At 64.5% G+C, this 21,080-nt stretch overlaps 1 protein-coding gene across 1 annotated transcript in view; it reads right to left on the bottom strand.

The window, feature by feature from the left end:
- The window catches only part of LOC126034863 (liprin-alpha-3-like), a 33,210-nt gene that overhangs the window by 1,709 nt on the left and 10,421 nt on the right, over positions 1 to 21,080 (bottom strand). Inside the window, 16 exon segments of the mRNA XM_049792719.1 lie at positions 1,250 to 1,407; positions 2,626 to 2,766; positions 2,769 to 2,850; positions 4,976 to 5,154; positions 6,671 to 6,724; positions 6,726 to 6,813; positions 7,465 to 7,544; positions 7,667 to 7,729; positions 8,347 to 8,478; positions 9,339 to 9,422; positions 10,907 to 11,041; positions 11,712 to 11,858; positions 14,940 to 15,140; positions 16,150 to 16,224; positions 17,464 to 17,538; positions 18,724 to 18,888. Of these exon segments, the coding sequence (XP_049648676.1) occupies positions 1,250 to 1,407; positions 2,626 to 2,766; positions 2,769 to 2,850; positions 4,976 to 5,154; positions 6,671 to 6,724; positions 6,726 to 6,813; positions 7,465 to 7,544; positions 7,667 to 7,729; positions 8,347 to 8,478; positions 9,339 to 9,422; positions 10,907 to 11,041; positions 11,712 to 11,858; positions 14,940 to 15,140; positions 16,150 to 16,224; positions 17,464 to 17,538; positions 18,724 to 18,888 (1,859 nt within the window).

Here is a 21,080-nt window from a genome sequence, read left to right on the forward strand (position 1 = left end):
CCCATAGACCCCCCCAGCACCCCAATATGACCCCAGGACCCCCCCAGCACCCCAATATAACCCAATAGACCCCCCGAGCACCCAAATATGACCCCAGGGACCCCCCCAGCACCCCAATATAACCCCATAGACCCCCCCAGCACCCCAATATGACCCCAGGACCCCCCAGCACCCCAATATAACCCCATAGACCCCCCCCAGCACCCCAATATGACCCCAGGACCCCCCCAGCACCCCAATATGACCCCATAGCCCCCCCCAGCACCCCAATATAACCCCATAGACCCCCCCAGCACCCCAATATAACCCCATAGACCCCCCAGCACCCCAATATGACCCCAGTGACGCCCCCAGTACCCCAAAATAACCTCATAAACACCCCCAGCACCCCAATATGACTCCAGGACCCCCCAGCACCCCAATATCAACCCATAGACCCCCCCAGCACCCCAATATGACTCCAGGACCCCCCCAGCACCCCAATATAACCCCATAAACCCCCCCAGCACCCCAATATGACCCCAGGACCCCCCAGCACCCCAATATAACCCAATAGACCCCCCCCAGCACCCAAATATGACCCCAGCGACCCCCCCAGCACCCCAATATCAACCCATAAACCCCCCCGCACCCCAATATGACCCCATAGAACCCCCCAGCACCCCAATATGACCCCAGCGACCCCCCAAGCACCCCAATAGAACCCCATAGACCCCCCAGCACCCCAATATAACCCCAGGACCCCCCCAGCACCCCAATATCAACCCATAGACCCCCCCAGCACCCCAATATAACCCCAGGACCCCCCCAGCACCCCAATATCAACCCATAGACCCCCCCCAGCACCCCAATATGACCCCAGGGACCCCCCCAGCACCCCAATATCAACCCATAGACCCCCCCAGCACCCCAATATAACCCCAGGACCCCCCAGCACCCCAATATCAACCCATAGACCCCCCCCAGCACCCCAATATGACCCCAGGGACCCCCCCAGCACCCCAATATCAACCCATAGACCCCCCCAGCACCCCAATATGACCCCAGGACCCCCCCCAGCACCACAATAATGACCCCAGAGCCCCCCCCAGCACCCCAATATAACCCCAGGACCCCCCAGCACCCCAATATCAACCCATAGACCCCCCCCAGCACCCCAATATGACCCCATAGACCCCCCCAGCACCCCAATATAACCCCATAGACCCCCCCCCCCCACCCGCCCCGAAGCCCCCCCCCCCCAACTCACCCCACTCGTGGGTCGCGCCCCTCTTCCACCCCGGCCGCCGGCAGCGCCAAGGGGGGACCCCCCCGCTCCAGTCGGGGTGCTCGGGGGGGGCCGGGGGGGTCCCCAGGACCCGACCCCTTCTCCTCCCCCCCCCGGGGCTCCTCCTTGGGGATGTGGTTCTGGGGGGGGGGGGGCACCAGAATTTTTGGGGGCCGCAGAATTTTAGGGGGGGACCCTAACAGACCCCAAAAATTGGGGGGGGGGGTTGTCTGGTCGTTTTTGGGGGGGACCCTGGCACTCCCCCCAAATATTTGCCCCCCCCCCCCTCCGAATTTTGGGGACCCATGGTCATTTGGGGGGGGGTCACCCTGACAGCCCCCCTATCCATTTTGGGGTTCCCCAGGCATTTTGGGGGGGGTCCTTGGCTATTTTGGGGGGGGGGTCCCATGCCCCCACATCCATTTTGGGGGTCCCCAGCAATTTTTGGGAGGGTCCCCAGCCATTTTGGGGGGGGCACAATGTCCCTACATCCTTTTTGGGGATCCCCAGCCACTTTTTGGGGGGTGCCCAGCCCTTTTTTGGGGGGGGGCACCATGCCTCCAAATCCATTGTGGGGGTCTCCAGCCATTCTGGGGGGGTCCCCAGCCATTTGGGGGGGGGTCCCATGCCCCCACATCCATTTTGGGGGTCCCCCGCCATTTTTTTGGGGGGGGCACCATGTCCCTACATCCATTCTGGGGGTCCCCAGCCATTTTTTGGGGGGGTCCCCAGCCATTCTGGGGGGGGGGTCCCCATGCCCCCACACCCATTTTAGGGGTCCCCAGCCATTTTGGGGGGGGTCCCCATGCCCCCACATCCATTTTAGGGGTCCCTGCCATTTTTGGGGATCCCCCCCACCCTTTTGGGGGGGTCCCCATGCCCCCACACCCATTTTAGGGGTCCCCAGCCATTTTGGGGGGGGGTCCCCATGCCCACACATCCATTTTAGGGGTCCCCAGCCGTTTTGGGGGGGTCCCCATGCCCCCACATCCATTTTGGGGGTCTCCAGCCATTTTGGGGGGGTCCCCAGCCATTTGGGGGGTGTCCCCATGCCCCCACATCCATTTTAGGGGTCCCCGCCATTTTTGGGGATCCCCCCCACCCTTTTGGGGGGTCCCCATGCCCCCACATCCATTTTAGGGGTCTCCAGCCCTTTTGGGGGGGGGTCCCCATGCCCCCACACCCATTTTAGGGGTCCCCAGCCATTTTGAGGGGGGTCCCCATGCCCCCACACCCATTTTAGGGGTCCCCAGCCATTTTTAGGGAGTTCACCCTCGCCCCCCCCCATCTATTGGATGGGGGGGTCCCCTAATTTTTTTTTTTAAATTTTTTTTTTTGGGGGGGGGGGGGACACTCACCTCTCGGGCGGGGCTGGGGGGGGCCAGGCGGGGGGTGGACCGACCGCTGCTGGGGGGGGAGGGACTGGCCAAGGTGGAACTGGTGAGGGAGGGGGGCAGGGAGGCGCCCCCCCCCCGGTAGCGCCCCCCAGGGGGGGGCCCCCTCCAGCCCCCCCCCCCCCCCCAACCCGGCTCTCCAGCTCCTCTGCCCGCAGCTCCGTGCACTCCTTCTCCTCCTGGATCAACCTTTGGGGGGGGGGGGGGCAAAAAAAAAAAGGGGGGGGGGCAACAAGGAGGAGGGGGGGGCAACAAGGAGGGGGGGAGGCAGGTTGGGGGGGGCCCCCCCCCAACCCCCGGACCCCTTTGTCTGGAGCCCAAGTCCTACAGGACACCCCCACCCCCCCCAAAATCCCCCCATTGTCCCCCCCCGAATGTCCCATTGCCCCCCCCCAGTTGCCCCCCCCAGCCCCCCATTGCCCCCCCAATTGCCCCCCAGCCCCCCCATTGCCCCCCCCAGTCCCTCATTACCCCCCTACCTGCTCCATGGCCCCCAGAGCCCCCCCCCCAACACTCTATTGCCCCCCCCACTTACCCCCAGACCCCCCCATTGCCCCCCACCAGCCCCCCCAGTCCCCCCAGTGCCCCCCCCTTGCGCCCCGACCTGCCCCCCCAGTGCCCCCCCACTTGACCCCCCCCCCCAGTGCCCACCCCCCCATTGCCTGGGGGGAATCTCTGGGTTTTGGGGTGTCCCTGGGAATTTGGGGTCCCTGGGGGGGGTGGTCCTTGGGGTTTGGGGGGGGGGGTCTCTGGGGGTAACTTCATGGTTTTGGGGTGTCCCTGGGGGTGGGGGGTTCCTGGGGGTGTCCCTGGGGTTTTGGGGGGGGGCCTCTGGGGGAGGGATCCCCACGATTTGGGGGTCCCTGGGGGGGTATTCCTGGGATTTGGGGGTCCCTGGGGGGGTGTCGCTGGGATTTAGGGGGGTCCCTGGGGGGGTGTCAGGGTTTGGGGGTATCCTCAGGATTTGGGGATCCCTGGCGTTTGGGGGTTCCTGGGGGTGCCATGACAGGGTTTTGGGGTATCCCTGGGATTTGGGAATCTCTTGGGGGGGATCCCTGAGTTTGGGGAGCCCCTGCGGGGTATCCCCAGGATTTGGGGGTGCCTGGGGGGGGATCCCTGGGGTTTGGGGTGTCCCTGGGGGGGGATCTCTGGGATTTGGGGTGTCCTTGGGTTTGGGGAGTCCCAGGGGGGTATCCCTGGGGATTTGGGGGTCCCTGGGGGGGATCCCTGGGGTTTGGGGGTCCCTGGGGGGGATCCCCGGGGATTTGGGGGTCCCTGGGGAGGGGATCCCTGGGGGTTTGGGGATCCCTGGGGGGGATCCCCGGGGATTTGGGGGGTCGCTGGGGAGGGGATCCCTGGGGTTTGGGGAGTCCCTGGGGGGGGATCCCCGGGGATTTGGGGGTCCCCTGGGGGGAGGGGATCCCTGGGGTTTGGGGAGTCCCTGGGGGGGATCCCGGGGATTTGGGGGATCCCTGGGTGGGGATCCCTGTGTGGGGATCCTGGGTTTTGGGGTGTCCCTGGGTTTTGGGAGTCCCCGGGGGGTATCCCCAGGGATTTGGGTGTCCCTGGGGAGGGGATCCCTGGGGTTTTGGGAGTCCCTGGGGGCGGATCCCCGGGGATTTGGGGGTCCCGGGGAGGGGATCCCTGGGGTTTGGGGAGTCCCCTGGGGGGTATCCCCGGGGATTTGGGGGATCCCTGGGTGGGGATCCCTGGGTTTTGGGGTTGTCCCTGGGTTTTGGGAGTCCCCGGGGGGTATCCCCGGGGATTTGGGTGTCCCTGGGGAGCGGATCCTGGGGTTTTGGGAGTCCCTGGGGGGGATCCCCGGGGATTTGGGGGTCCCGGGGAGGGGATCCCTGGGGTTTGGGGAGTCCCTGGGGGGTATCCCCGGGGATTTGGGGGATCCCTGGGTGGGGATCCCTGGGTTTTGGGGGTGTCCCTGGGTTTTGGGAGTCCCCGAGGGTATCCCCGGGGATTTGGGGGTCCCTGGGGAGCGGATCCCTGGGGTTTTGGGAGTCCCTGGGGGGATCCCCGGGGATTTGGGGGTCCCTGGGGAAGGGATCCCTGGGGTTTGGGGAGTCCCTGGGGGGCACCCCAGGGATTTGGGGGTCCCTGGGTGGGGATGCCTGGGTTTTGGGGTGTCCCTGGGGTTTTGGGAGTCCCTGGGGGGTATCCCCGGGGATTTGGGCGTCCCTAGGGGGGATCCCCGTGGTTTGGGGGTCCCGGGGGGGGGGGATCCCTGGGGTTTGGGGTATCCCTGGGTGGGGATCCCTGGGTTTTGGGGTGTCCCTGGGACGTGGGGGTCCCCCAGACTGACTTGATCTCCTTGTTGATGGCCTCGAGCTGTTCCTGCAGCATGAAGGCCAGCGTCTGGACGTCCGTCTGTCCGCTGGGGGAGAGCAGCTCCCCGCAGCCCCCCGCGCCCTCCCGCTCCTCCTCGTCCGAGCCCTCGGGGGGGCCCTCCAGAGGCACCCCCCCGCGCTCCCACTCCGGGCCCTGCCGGGGCGGGAGGGGGACGGGGATGGGATTGGGATTGGGATTGGGATGGGGATGGGATTGGGATTGGGATTGGGATTGGGATGGGATGGGGATGGGGATAGGGATGAGGATGGGGATGGGGATGGGATGAGAATGGGATTGGGATGGGAATGGGATGGGATCGGAGAGGAATAGGAATGGGGACAGGGATGGGAATGGGATGGGATGGGAGAGGGATGGGAATGGGGGCAGGGATGGGATGGGATTGGGATTGGGATTGGGATGGGATGGAATGGGGATGGGGATGGGGATTGGGATGAGGATGGGGATGGGGATGGGGATAGGATGGGAATGCAATGGGATGGGAATGGGATGGGAAGGGGATTGGGATTGGGATGAGGATGGGGATGGGGATGGGATGGGAATGGGATTGGGATGGGAATGGGATTGGGATTGGGATGGGAATGAGATGGGATGGGGATGGGAATGGGATGGGATGGGAGAGGGATGGGAATGGGGACAGGGATGGGGATGGGATTGGGGTTGGGATTGGGATTGGGATGGGATGGAATGGGGATGGGGATGGGGATTGGGATGAGGATGGGGATGGGGATAGGATGGGAATGCGATGGGATGGGAATGGGATGGGAAGGGGATTGGGATTGGGATGAGGATGGGGATGGGAATGGGATGGGAATGGGATTGGGATGGGAATGGGATTGGGATTGGGATGGGAATGAGATGGGATGGGGATGGGAATGGGATGGGATGGGAGAGGGATGGGAATGGGGACAGGGATGGGGATAGGATGGGATGGGATGGGGATGGGGATGGGGATGGGGACAGGGATAGGACGGGATGGGGACAGGGATGGGACGGGATGGGAATGGGGACAGGGATGGGGACAGGATGGGAATGGGGACAGGGATGGGTTGGGGATGGGAATGGGGATGGTGATGGGGACAAGATAGGGACAGGGATGGGAATAGGATAGGGATGAGATTGGGACAGGGATGGGGACGGGAATGGTGATGGGATGGGGACAGGGACAGGGACAGGATGGGATGGAATGGGATCGGATGGGACGGGATGGGATGGATGGGAAGGGAAGGGAAGGGATGGGATGGGATGGGATGGGATGGGATGGGATGGGATGGGATGGAGGTGGGACAAGGGATGGGGACAGGGACAGGGACACAGTGGGAATGGGATGAGGACAGGGACAGGGTCAGAGCGGAGCCCCAGCAGGAACACCCAGCCCCAGGGGGACAAAGGGACCCCTGGACCCCCCCCCCAAGCCCCTGGGGACCCCTGGAGTCCCCCCCCCGAGCCCCCACCCCCCCCAAATCCCCCCCCAAATCCCCCCAGCCCCCCAAATCCCCCCCAAGTCCCACCCCCAGCCCCTCAAGTCTCCCCCAGGAGCCCCCCAAATCCCCCCTCACCCCCCCCCGTGGCCCCCCAAGTCTCCCCAAAGTCAACCCCCCCCCCCAGCCCCCCAACATCCCCCCCCCTTCCCCCAGTTCCCCCCTCCCACCTTGGCAGCGTCCTCTTTGGGGGGGGCCCAGCGCCCCTTACGGGTCCTGCGGGGGGGGGGCACCGGGGGTGTAGGGGTCCAGGGGGGCCCCCCCAACTGGGGTTTGGGGGTACCTCAGCTCCAGGGCACTGCCCGGCAGGGACCTGGGGGGCCGGGGGGGCACGGGATGGGGGGGGCACGTCCCCCCCCGGCCCCCCAGAGAGAGATCAGGACAGGCTGGAGGAGGATTTTGGGGGGGGGAGGTTGTTAAGAGGTGCTGGGGTAGTGATGGGGGGGGTCCTTGAGTAATGGGAGGGGCTAGGGGGGGTCCTGGAGTAATTGGGGGGGGGGGCTGGGGGGGTCCTGGGGTAGTGGGGGGGGGGTCCCCCCAGGGGAGTTGGGAGGGGTCCTGGGGGGGTCCTTGAGTAATGGGAGGGGATAGGGGGGTCCTGAAGTCATTGGGGGGGGGGGGCTCTGGGGTAATGGGGTGGTCTACAGGGGAGTGAGGGGGCTGTTGGGGGGGGTTAATTGGGTAAGGGGGGGGGGGCGTAGTGTCCTGAGGTAACCAGGGGACTGCTGGGGGGGTCCTGTGGCAGTGGGGGGGGGGCCCAACGCAGTAGGGGGGGGGGCAGTGTGAGGGGGGGGTCCCCCAGAGCAGTGGGGGGGAGTTAGAGGAGCCCCCAGGGCAGTAGGGGGGTTCCCATGGGGGTTGGGGGCAGGAGGGGGGGGGGGCCACAGGGTGTGTGGGGGGGGAAGGGGACCCGGGGGGGGGTCCTGGAGGGGTGCTGGGGGGGGGGTCCTTGGGGGGGGGGTACCTGGAGTAGGAGGAGACGGGACGTCCCCGGAGCTGGTCGAGCTCCAGCTGCATCCGCTCCATCTCCGCCAGGAGCTGCTCCTGGGGGGGGGGGGGGGGGGGGGTGTGTGGAATTTGGGGGGGTGTTGTCAGTGCTGGGGACCCCCCCCAGCCCCCCAAAAAGCTCCTCCAGGAATCTCCCCACCCCCCTCCTCGCCCCAGACCTTGTTGAGCAGCAGCTCATCCTGCAGCTTCTTCATGTTGGCGATTTCTTCACTCAACGAGTTCTGGGGGGGCCGGGGAATGGGTCGGGGGGGGAGGGACCCCCAGAAAAATCCAGCCCCCCCCCCCAGATCCCCAGGACCACCCCAGAACCCCCAGACCCCCCACTTTCTCCCCCAGGGCCCCCTTCCCAGCTCTCCAGATCCCCCAGACCCTCCAGACCCCCCCCAGATCTCCCCAGGACCCCCTCAGACCCCCCCTTTTCCTCCAGAGCCCCCCCATTCCAGCTCCTCAGACCCCCCCCCCCCGACCCCTCCAAACCCCCGTACTTTCTCCTCCATCCCACCCCCCGGTTCCCCAGACCCCCTCAGACCCCCAGGACCCCCTCAGGATCCCCCCAAGACCTCCCAGACCTCCCCAGGACCCCCCCCAGAAGCCCCCAGCACCCCCCATCTTCTCCTCCAGCCCCCCATACTGGTTCTCCAGCCCCCCCCCCCCAACCAAGAATCCCCCCCCCAGACCCTCAGGTCCCCCCCAAGACCCCCAAGCCCTCCCCAGCCCCCTCACCTTCTCCTCCACGACCACCCCAGACCCCCTTAGGATCACCCAAGATCCCCTCCAGGACCCCCTAGGATCCCCCAGACCCCCCCCAGACCCCCCCTGACCCCCCCAGACCCCCCACCTTCTCCTCCAGAGCCCCCATCCTCTCCTTGAGGTGAAGCTGGAGCCGCTCGTTGGACTCGCAGAGCAGCCGGTCGACCGTCTCCGACAGCCGCTTGTTGTGCTCGTCGTTCATCTTCTCCCGCTGACGAGCCTTTTTTTTTTGGGGGGGGGGGGCGTCCCCAACATCGGGGAGGGGGCCTCACTGACATCCCCCCCCTCCCCAACACCACCATCCTTTCCCCAGAGCCCCCCCTCAAGGAGCATGAACCCCCACACACACACCATGAGCTCCTTACGGACCCCTCTGCACCCCAAAATATCCCACCACAGCCCCAGTGACCCCCTCTGAGAACCCCAGGACCCCGGCCCCCCCCAAGACCCCCCAATGACCCCCCTGCACCCCAAAACCTCCCATGCACCCCTCAATGACCCCCCTCCACCCCAACCCCCCCATGCACCCCCAATCCCCCATGCACCCCTCAATGACTCCCCATGCACCCCCCCAATGACCCCCCTGTACCCCTCAACGACCCCCCCTCACCCCAAAACCCCCATGCACCGTCCCAGCCCCCCAATGACCCCGCCGAACCCCTCAATGAATGCCTTGCACCCCAAACAACCCCCCCCACACACCTCCCAAGCCCCCCAATGACCCCCCAAGCCACTCCACACACCCCAGGACCCCCTAACCCCCTCCCCCACCTACCAAGGCCCCCAGTAACACCCCCCCAAGCCCCCTGGGACCCCCAAATCCCCCATGCACCCCCCAAGCCCCCCCTGTACCCCAAAACCTTCCATGGCCCTCCCCATGCACCCTTCCAAGACCCCCCTCCCATATCCCCATGACCCCCCTCAGCCCCCCTAGATACTCCAAGACACCCCCCCCCCCCCTCAGTCCCCAGGGATCCTCAGCCTGCAGGGACCCCCAAATCCCTAGGGCACCCCCAGTTCCCAGGGGATGCCCCCAGACCCCAAGGACCCCCCCCCCCAGTTGGGGGTCCCATCTCTCACCCGCTGCAGCTCCTGGTTCTTCTCCTGCAGTTGGGCCTCGAGCTGCCGTAGGCGTTCCTCAAAGTTCCCGTGGCGTTCCTCGGCCTGGGGACGGGGGGGGACGGACATGGGGGGGACACGGGGATGGATGGGGACGTGGGGATGGACACGGACATGGGGACCAACAGGGACGTAGGGATGGAGATGGACATGGACATCAAGACCAAGAGGGACACGGGGATGGATGGGGACCCATGAGGACATGGTGGTGGACATGGCCATGGAGACCAACAGGGACATGGAGATGGTTGGGGACATGGGGATGGACATGGAGATGGTGACCAACAGGGACATAGGGATGGACATGGACATCAGGACCAAGAAGGACATGGGGATGGACGGGGACCCATGAGGACATGGTGGTGGACATGGCCATGGAGACCAACAGGGACATGGAGATGGTTGGGGACATGGGGATGGACATGGAGATGGTGACCAACAGGGACATAGGGATGGACATGGACATCAGGACCAAGAAGGACATGGGGATGGATGGGGACCCATGAGGACATGGTGGTGGACATGGTCATGGGGACCAACAGGGACAGGGAGATGGTTGGGGACATTGGAGACCAATGGGGACATGGGGACGGACATGGTCATGGAGACCAACAGGGACATGGAGATGGTTGGGGACATTGGGGACCAACGGGAACATGGGGATGGACATGGAGATGGTGACCAACAGGGACATGGGGATGGACATGGACATCAGGACCAAGAAGGACATGGGGATGGACGGGGACCCATGAGGACATGGTGGTGGACGTGGTCATGGGGACCAACAGGGACATGGAGATGGTTGGGGACATGAGGATGGACATGGTCATGGAGACCAAGAGGGACATGGGGATGGATGGGGACACCAAGACCAGTGGGGACATGGGGATGGACAGGGACCCGTGGGGACATGGGGATGGACATTGGGGACCAACAGGGAAATGGGGATGGATGGGGACATCAAGACCAATGGGGACATGGGGACCCATGAGGACATGGGGATGGATACCTCCTCTTTACCTCCCAGGACTGCCCAAGACCCCCCCCCAGAACCTTCTAGGACCCCCAGAGTCCTCCAGAACTCCCCCAGGACCACTTCAGACCCCCCCAGACCCCCCCCCCCCCCCCACCTTGGTGAGGGTTGAAGTGCCCCATAGCCCCCCATAAACCCCCGATAGCCCCCCAAGACACCCCCCCAGATCCCCCCCAAGACCCTCAGGTCCCCCCCCGAACACTCCAAGACCCCTCCTAGGACTTCCCCAGGATGCCCAGCACCTTCCAGGACCCCCCCAGGACCCCTTCAGAACCCCCCAGGACCCCCAGAACCCTCCAGGACCCCCCAAGACAACCCCAAGTTTCCCTCCAACCCCTCCAGGACCCCTTTAGAACCCTCTAGGACCCCCAGGACCCCCCATTCAGACCCCTCCATCCACCTTGGTGAGGCCTGTCATGCCCCAGAGCCCCCCCATAAACCCTCCATAGCACCCCAAGAACCTCCCAGGACCCCCCCCAGGACCACCCCTCCCCACCTTGGTGAGAGCCGCCACTCTCTGAGCCAGCTGGGCTTCGATCTCAGGCAGGGTCTCAGCTTTCTGCAGGGTCTGCTGGAGCTTGGCCTTGGCATCCTCCAACCATTCCTGAAGCTGCCGGCCCTTCTCCTCGCTCTGTGGGGACAGGGACATCACCATGGAGGGGGGGACATCTTCATGGGGTGGGGGACACAGCCATGGGGTGAGGGACTTTTGGCCATGGGGTGGGGGACATCATCCACTGGAGTTCCTCGGTGGAGGAACACTGTCCCATCAAGCCCACCATCGTGGGGGCATCACCCCATGGAGGTCCTGGTGTGGGGACGTCATGTGGGACATGGGGACATCACCCCATGGAGCTTTTTGGGACAAGGACATCACCGTGGGACATGGGGACATCACCCCATGGAGATCTTTGGGACAGGGACATCACCGTGGGACATGGGGACATCACCCCATGGAGATCTTTGGGACAGGGATGTCACTGTGGGACATACGGGTGCCGGGAGGTGTGTCCTGGGGTGGAGGTCCCAGGGTGAGGGTGCCAGGTGGTGGGTCCCAAGGTGGTGGTGGGTCCCAAGTTGGTGGTTCCTGGGTCCCCAGGTGGTGTCCCTAAGGTGGGTGCCCCAGGGTGGGGGTCCTATGGTGGTGGGTCCCAGGTGGTGGGTCCCATGGTGGTGCTTTCAAGGGTGGAGATCCCAAGGTGGTGGGTCCCAGCATGGGTTTCCCAGGTTGGTGGGTCCCCAGGTGGTGTCCCCAAGGTAGGTGCCCCAGGGTGGGGGTCCAGGGGATGTGCCCCCCCCACCTGGCGGTAGAGCGAGTCCTTGCTGGCCAGCTCGTTCTCCAGGCGGTCGTTAGCGTCGTGCAGGGAGGTGGCCTCGCGCTGGGCGCTCAGGTAGCGTTTCTCCAGGGTGGTGATGCGCTCCTCCATGTCCTCCCGCTGCGCCAGAGCCTGTTCCCGGCGTCCCGTGGGATCCCGCAGGATGGGAATGGGGACAGAGACAGGGATGGGAATGGGGACAGGGATGGGATGGGATTGGGATGGGGACAGGGAAAGGGACAGCCATTTTGTGCTGCTCCCCAGCTCATGGGTGCTCCCAGTTTGAGGCCTGTTCCCCAGTTTGAGGCTGCTCTCCAGTCTGGGGGTGCTCCCAGTTTGAGGCTGCTCCCCAGTTTGGGTGTGCTCCCAGTTTGAGGCCTGATCCCAGTTTTAGGCTGCTCCCAGTTTGAAGTCTGCTGCCCAGTTTGAAGCCTGCTGCCCAGTTTGAAGCCTGCTCCCCAGTCTGGGTGTGCTCCCAGTTTGAGGCCTGCTCCCCAGTTTGAGGCGGCTCCCCAGTCTGGGTGTGCTCCCAGTTTGAGGCCTGCTCCCCAGTTTGAGGCTGCTCCCCAGTCTGGGGGTGCTCCCAGTTTGAGGCCTGATCCCCAGTTTGAGGCTGCTCCCCAGTCTGGGGGTGCTCCCAGTTCGAGGCCTGCTCCCCAGTTTGAGGCTGCTCCCCAGTTTGAGGCTGCTCCCCAGTCTGGGTGTGCTCCCAGTTTGAGGCCTGCTCCCCAGTTTGAGGCTGCTCCCCAGTTTGAGGCTGCTCCCCAGTCTGGGGGTGCTCCCAGTTTGAGGCCTGCTCCCCAGTTTGAGGCTGCTCCCCAGTTTGAGGCTGCTCCCCAGTCTGGGGGTGCTCCCAGTTTGAGGCCTGATCCCAGTTTTAGGCTGCTCCCAGTTTGAGGCCTGCTGCCCAGTTTGAAGCCTGCTCCCCAGTCTGGGGGTGCTCCCAGTTTGAGGCCTGCTCCCCAGTTTGAGGCTGTTCCCCAGTCTGGGGGTGCTCCCAGTTTGAGGCTGCTCCCCAGTTTGAGGCCTGCTCCCAGTTTGAGGCTGCTCCCCAGTCTGGGGGTGCTCCCAGTTTGAGGCCTGCTGCCCAGTTTGAAGCCTGCTCCCCAGTTTGAGGCGGCTCCCCAGTTTGAGGCTGCTCCCCAGTCTGGGGGTGCTCCCAGTTTGAGGCCTGATCCCCAGTTTGAGGCTGCTCCCCAGTCTGGGGGTGCTCCCAGTTTGAGGCTGCTCCCCAGTTTGAGGCCTGCTCCCAGTTTGAGGCTGCTCCCCAGTCTGGGGGTGCTCCCAGTTTGAGGCTGCTCCCCAGTTTGAGGCTGCTCCCCAGTCTGGGGGTGCTCCCAGTTTGAGGCCTGATCCCAGTTTTAGGCTGCTCCCAGTTTGAGGCCTGCTGCCCAGTTTGAAGCCTGCTCCCCAGTCTGGGGGTGGTCCCAGTTCGAGGCCTGCTCCCCAGTTTGAGGCTGCTCCCCAGTCTGAGGCTGCTCCCCAGTCTGGGGGTTCTCCCAGTTTGAGGCTGCTCCCCAGTTTGAGGCTGCTTCCCAGTCTGGGTGTGCTCCCAGTTTGAGGCCTGCTCCCCAGTTTGAGGCTGCTCCCCAGTTTGAGGCTGCTCCCCAGTCTGGGGGTGCTCCCAGTTTGAGGCCTGCTCCCCAGTTTGAGGCTGCTCCCCAGTTTGAGGCTGCTCCCCAGTCTGGGGGTGCTCCCAGTTTGAGGCCTGATCCCAGTTTTAGGCTGCTCCCAGTTTGAGGCCTGCTGCCCAGTTTGAAGCCTGCTCCCCAGTCTGGGGGTGCTCCCAGTTTGAGGCCTGCTCCCCAGTTTGAGGCTGTTCCCCAGTCTGGGGGTGCTCCCAGTTTGAGGCTGCTCCCCAGTTTGAGGCCTGCTCCCAGTTTGAGGCTGCTCCCCAGTCTGGGGGTGCTCCCAGTTTGAGGCCTGCTGCCCAGTTTGAAGCCTGCTCCCCAGTTTGAGGCGGCTCCCCAGTTTGAGGCTGCTCCCCAGTCTGGGGGTGCTCCCAGTTTGAGGCCTGATCCCCAGTTTGAGGCTGCTCCCCAGTCTGGGGGTGCTCCCAGTTTGAGGCTGCTCCCCAGTTTGAGGCCTGCTCCCAGTTTGAGGCTGCTCCCCAGTCTGGGGGTGCTCCCAGTTTGAGGCTGCTCCCCAGTTTGAGGCTGCTCCCCAGTCTGGGGGTGCTCCCAGTTTGAGGCCTGATCCCAGTTTTAGGCTGCTCCCAGTTTGAGGCCTGCTGCCCAGTTTGAAGCCTGCTCCCCAGTCTGGGGGTGGTCCCAGTTCGAGGCCTGCTCCCCAGTTTGAGGCTGCTCCCCAGTCTGAGGCTGCTCCCCAGTCTGGGGGTTCTCCCAGTTTGAGGCTGCTCCCCAGTTTGAGGCTGCTTCCCAGTCTGGGTGTGCTCCCAGTTTGAGGCCTGCTCCCCAGTTTGAGGCTGCTCCCCAGTTTGAGGCTGCTCCCCAGTCTGGGGGTGCTCCCAGTTTGAGGCCTGCTCCCCAGTTTGAGGCTGCTCCCCAGTTTGAGGCTGCTCCCCAGTCTGGGGGTGCTCCCAGTTTGAGGCCTGATCCCAGTTTTAGGCTGCTCCCAGTTTGAGGCCTGCTGCCCAGTTTGAAGCCTGCTCCCCAGTCTGGGGGTGCTCCCAGTTTGAGGCCTGCTCCCCAGTTTGAGGCTGTTCCCCAGTCTGGGGGTGCTCCCAGTTTGAGGCTGCTTCCCAGTTTGAGGCCTGCTCCCAGTTTGAGGCTGCTCCCCAGTCTGGGGGTGCTCCCAGTTTGAGGCCTGCTGCCCAGTTTGAAGCCTGCTCCCCAGTTTGAGGCGGCTCCCCAGTTTGAGGCTGCTCCCCAGTCTGGGGGTGCTCCCAGTTTGAGGCCTGCTCCCAGTTTGAGGCTGCTCCCCAGTCTGGGGGTGCTCCCAGTTTGAGGCTGCTCCCCAGTTTGAGGCCTGCTCCCAGTTTGATGCTGCTCCCCAGTCTGGGGGTGCTCCCAGTTTGAGGCCTGCTCCCAGTTTGAGGCCTGCTCCCCAGTTTGAGGCTGCTCCCCAGTCTGGGGGTGCTCCCAGTTTGAGGCCTGATCCCCAGTTTGAGGCTGCTCCCCAGTTTGAGGCCTGCTCCCCAGTCCGGGCCTGTCCCTCCGCCATCTTGCCGGAGTGTCTCATCCGTGTGTGTGTGTTCCCCCCCCTCCTCCCTCTCCCCAAATTCTTTGGGGGTCCCCCCCCCCCCGTCCCCACCTCCTTGAGGTCCCTCTGGAGCTTGGCCCCGGCCTCCTGGGCCCGCGCCAGCTCCCTCTGGGCCGCGGCCGCCTCCTCCTGCAGCCGCCCCAGCTGCCGGCACAGGGCGGCCGCCCGCTCCCGCTGCTGCGCCGCCGCCGCTCGCTGCCGGCACAGGGAGGCCTCCAGCTCCGCCTCGCGGCGGCGGGACTCGGGGGTGCCCTGGGGGGACACACAAAATGGCGATGGGGACGATGTGGGGGGGACTACGGCGGCCCCCGAGCGCGACGTGACGCACCCCGGGGGTCGGAGGCCCCGTCGCCCATCTCTGGACGTGACCCCTGACCCCAGGCTCTGACCCCCCCCGATCGCCCACCTCGAGACATGACCACTGACCTTTGACCCCCAACTCTGACCCCCCCCGGTCACCCGCCTCAAGGCATGACCCCTGACCCCGACCCCTGACCCCAACCCCTGAGCCCTAATCTCCCACCTTGAGATGTGACCCCTGACCTCTGACCCCCCAACTCTGAGGCCCTGCTGCCCACCTCAAGACATGACCCCTGACCTCTGACCCCAACCTCTGACCTCTAATCTCCCAGCTTGACCCCTGACCCCTAACCTCTGGCGTTGACTCCTGACCCCTAATCTCCAACGTCAAACCTGAGCTCTAACCTCTGACCCCGGGCTCTGACCCCCAATCACCCACCTTGGAATGTGACCCCTGACCTCTGACCCTGACCCCAATCTCTGACCCCTAATCTCCCAGCTCGAGCCCTGACCCCTAACCCCTGCTGTTGACCCCTGAACCCAACCTCTCACCCCAACCCCTGACCCCAACCTCTGACCTCGACCCTGACCCCTAACCTCTGGCCTTGACCCCTGACCCCAACCCCTGACCCCAACCTCTGACCCCTAATCTCCAACCTCGACCCTGACCCCTTACATCTGACCTTGACCCCTGACCCCAACTGCTGAGCCCCACCCCTGACCCCAGTCTATGACCTCGACCCCTGACCCCAACCCCTGACGGATTCAATGACCTTGACACTGACACATGACCTCTGACACATGACCTCTGACACATGACCCCCAACCTGTGACCCCTGACCCCAGGGCATCCCCCTCCCAGAACCGCCTACCCCAGAAAACCTCCCGCTGACCCCTGACCTCTAACCCCAGGGCATCCCCGACTCCTGGCGACCCCCCCATGACCCCTGACCCCTGGTACCGGGGTGTCCCCGTCGCTGGGCGTGTCCTCCAGGCCGGAGCGTCGCCGGGAGAGCTGCTCCCGCAGGGACAGCGACTGCGGACGGACGGACGGACGGACGTCACACCCCCACCGGGACGGAACGGACACCACCTCATGGGGACGCCCACCCGTGGGGACACCCATCCATGGGGACATCCATCCATGGGGACACCCAACCATGGGGACACCCACCCATAGGGACACCCAACCATGGGGACATCCATCCATGGGGACACCCAACCATGGGGACACCCACCCATAGGGACACCCAACCATGGGGACATCCCACCCATGGGGACACCCATCCATGGGGACATCCATCCATGGGGACACCCAACCATGGGGACACCCAACCATGGGGACACCCACCCATAGGGACACCCAACCATGGGGACACCACGTCATGGGGACATCCCTCCATGGGGACACCCAACCATAGGGACACCCATCCATGGGGACACCACGTCATGGGGACACCCATCCATGGGGATACCATGTCATAGGGACACCCAACCATAGGGACATCCCACCCATGGGGACACCCATCCATGGGGACACCCACTCATGGGGACACCCAACCATGGGGATGTCCCACCCATAGGGACACCCACCCATGGGGACACCATGTCATGGGGACATCATGTCATGGGGACACCCACCCATGGGGACACCACGTCATGGGGACACCACATCATAGGGACGCCCACCCGTAGGGACACCCATCCATGGGGACACCCAACCATGGGGACATCCATCCATGGGGACACCCAACCATGGGGACACCCACCCATAGGGACACCCAACCATGGGGACATCCATCCATGGGGACACCCAACCATGGGGACACCCACCCATAGGGGCACCCAACCATGGGGACACCCACCCATAGGGACACCCAACCATGGGGACACCACGTCATGGGGACATCCCTCCATGGGGACACCCAACCATAGGGACACCCATCCATGGGGACACCATGTCATAGGGACACCCAACCATAGGGACAGACACCCAACCATGGGGACATCCCACCCATGGGGACACCCATCCATGGGGACACCCACTCATGGGGACACCCAACCATGGGGATGTCCCACCCATAGGGACACCCACCCATGGGGACACCATGTCATGGGGACATCATGTCATGGGGACACCCACCCATGGGGACACCACGTCATGGGGACACCACATCATAGGGACGCCCACCCGTAGGGACACCCACCCATGGGGACACCCACCCTCTGGTGTCACCAGGTCCCACGGTGTCACCCGCCCCACGGCGTCACCCACCTCCTGGTTGGAGACCTCCAGCTCCTCCTCAAGGACGGCCACCCGCTCCAGAGCCACCCGCAGCCGCTCCCGAACCTGCTGGGGACAAAACGTGGAGGGGGGGGGGGGTGACACACAGCCCCCCCCCCCCCCCCCAGCACCCTTGGGTGCCCCCAGGACCCCCCCAGGGTCCCCCAAACCCACCAGGATCGTCCAAGGACCCCTTGGGTGTCCACCAGGTTCCCTAAAACCCCACCTTGGACCTCCCGGACCCCCTGGACTGTCCCCAGACCCCCAGGAGACCCCCCCCTTGGGTCACCACAACACCTCCTGGTGTCCCCAGTCATCCCATCTCCCAAATCCCATGGGACCACCCAGATGCCCTAGGTCACCCTAGGAACCCGCCAGGACCCTCCTGGGGACCACCAGGTCCCACCAGGTCACCCCAAAACCCCCCTGAGACCCCCTTGGGGACCACCAGGTCCCACCAGGTCACCCCAAAACCCCTCTGAGATCCCCCCTGGGGACCACCAGGTCCCACCAGGTCAAACTGGGACCCCCGAGACCTCCCTGGGGACCACCAGGACCCACCAGGTCACCCCAAAACCCCTCTGAGACACCTTTGGGGACCACCAGGTCCCACCAGGTCAAACCGGGACCCCCGAGACCTCCCTGGGGACCACCAGGACCCACCAGGTCACCCCAGAACCCCCCTGAGACACCTTTGGGGACCACCAGGTCCCACCAGGTCACCCCAAAACCCCTCTGAGATCCCCCCTGGGGACCACCAGGTCCCACCAGGTCAAACTGGGACCCCCGAGACCTCCCTGGGGACCACCAGGACCCACCAGGTCACCCCAAAACCCCTCTGAGACACCTTTGGGGACCACCAGGTCCCACCAGGTCAAACTGGGACCCCCGAGACCTCCCTGGGGACCACCAGGACCCACCAGGTCACCCCAGAACCCCCCTGAGACACCTTTGGGGACCACCAGGACCCACCAGGTCACCCCAAAACCCCTCTGAGATCCCCCCTGGGGACCACCAGGTCCCACCAGGTCAAACCGGGACCCCCGAGACCTCCCTGGGGACCACCAGGACCCACCAGGTCACCCCAAAACCCCTCTGAGATCCCCCCTGGGGACCACCAGGTCCCACCAGCTCAAAGTGGGACCCCTGAACCCCCCTTGAGTCCCACCATGTCACCCCAGGAACCCCCCGAGACCCCTTAGACCCCCCAACCCGAAGAGCACCCATGACCCCCCCCACCCCAGCACCCACCTTCTCATCGAGGGCCTTGTGATGCTCAAAGAGGGACTTGAGGGCTTTGAGGACCTCGACCTCGGAGGAGACCCCGGCGGGGGACTGAGCCTGGCGCTTGACCACCGTCATCCGCAGGGAACGCTCGTGGCGGGACACCAGGCACTCGAGGTGCTCCAGCAGGAGCTGGGGACATCGTGGGGACAGGGGGACATCATGGGGACATGGGGACACAGGGACATCGTGGGGACATGGGGACGCAGGGACAGCATGGGGACACAGGGACATGGGGGACACCAGGCGCTCGAGGTGCTCCAGGAGGAGCTGGGAATATGGGGATATCGTGGGGATGTGGGGACACCATGGGGACATCATGGGGACATGGGGACATCATGGGGACAGGGGGACACCAGGCACTCGAAGTTCTCCAGGAGAAGCTGGGGACACAGGGATATCATGGGGACATCATGGGGACATCGTGGGGACATGGGGGAAAACAGGTGCTTGAGGTGCTCCAGGAGGAGCTGGGGACATCGTGGGGACATGGGGACATCGTGGGGCCATGGGGGACACCAGGTGCTCGAGGTGCTCCAGGAGGAGCTGGGGACACGGGGACATCGTGGGGACATGGGGACATCATGGGGACACGGGGCCATCATGGGGCCATGGGGAACACCAGGCACTTGAGGTTCTCCAAGGAGGACCCGGGGACATGGGGACATCGTGGGGACATGGGGACATCATGGGGACATCATGGGACATCATGGGGCCATGGGGACATCATGGGGCCATCATGGGGACACGGGGAACACCAGGCACTTGAGGTTCTCCAGGAGGACCCAGGGACATGGGGACATCATGGGGCCATGGGGACATCATGGGACATCATGGGGCCATGGTGAACACCAAGCACTTGAGGTTCTCCAAGGAGGACCTGGGGACATGGGGACATCGTGGGGACATGGGGACATCATGGGGACATCATGGGGCCATGGGGCCATCATGGGGCCATCATGGGGACATCATGGGGCCATGGGGACATCATGGGAGATCATGGGGCCATGGTGAACACCAGGCACTTGAGGTTCTCCAAGGAGGACCTGGGGACATGGGGACATCGTGGGGACATGGGGACATCATGGGGACACAGGGCCATCATGGGGCCATGGGGAACACCAGGCACTTGAGGTTCTCCAGGAGGACCTGGGGACATGGGGACATCGTGGGGACACAGGGCCATCATGGGGCCATGGGGAACACCAGGCACTTGAGGTTCTCCACAAGGACCTGGGGACATGGGGACATCGTGGGGACACGGGGACATCTTGGGAACATCATGGGGACACGGGAACATCGTGGGGACACGGGGACATGGGGACATCATGGGGACACGGGGACATCTTGGGAACATCATGGGGACACGGGAACATCATGGGGACACGGGGACATGGGGACATCATGGGGACACGGGGACATCATGGGGACATCATGGGGACATGGGGACATCATGGGGACACGGGGCCATCATGGGGCCATGGGGACATCATGGGGCCATCATGGGGACACGGGGAACACCAGGCACTTGAGGTTCTCCAGGAGGACCCAGGGACATGGGGACATCATGGGGCCATGGGGACATCATGGGACATCATGGGGCCATGGTGAACACCAAGCACTTGAGGTTCTCCAAGGAGGACCTGGGGACATGGGGACATCGTGGGGACATGGGGACATCATGGGGACATCATGGGGCCATGGGGCCATCATGGGGCCATCATGGGGACATCATGGGGCCATGGGGACATCATGGGAGATCATGGGGCCATGGTGAACACCAGGCACTTGAGGTTCTCCAAGGAGGACCTGGGGACATGGGGACATCATGGGGACATGGGGACATCATGGGGACACAGGGCCATCATGGGGCCATGGGGAACACCAGGCACTTGAGGTTCTCCAGGAGGACCTGGGGACATGGGGACATCGTGGGGACATGGGGCCATCATGGGGCCATGGGGAACACCAGGCACTTGAGGTTCTCCACAAGGACCTGGGGACATGGGGACATCGTGGGGACACAGGGACATCTTGGGAACATCATGGGGACACGGGAACATCGTGGGGACACGGGGACATGGGGACATCATGGGGACACGGGGACATCTTGGGAACATCATGGGGACACGGGAACATCATGGGGACACGGGGACATGGGGACATCATGGGGACACGGGGACATCATGGGGACATCATGGGGACATGGGGACATCATGGGGACACGGGGCCATCATGGGGCCATGGGGAACACCAGGCACTTGAGGTTCTCCAAGGAGGACCTGGGGACATGGGGACATCGTGGGGACACGGGGACATCATGG

The sequence above is a fragment of the Accipiter gentilis genome, chromosome 36 (genome assembly GCF_929443795.1).
Source record: "Accipiter gentilis chromosome 36, bAccGen1.1, whole genome shotgun sequence".
Lineage (NCBI taxonomy): Eukaryota > Metazoa > Chordata > Aves > Accipitriformes > Accipitridae > Astur > Astur gentilis.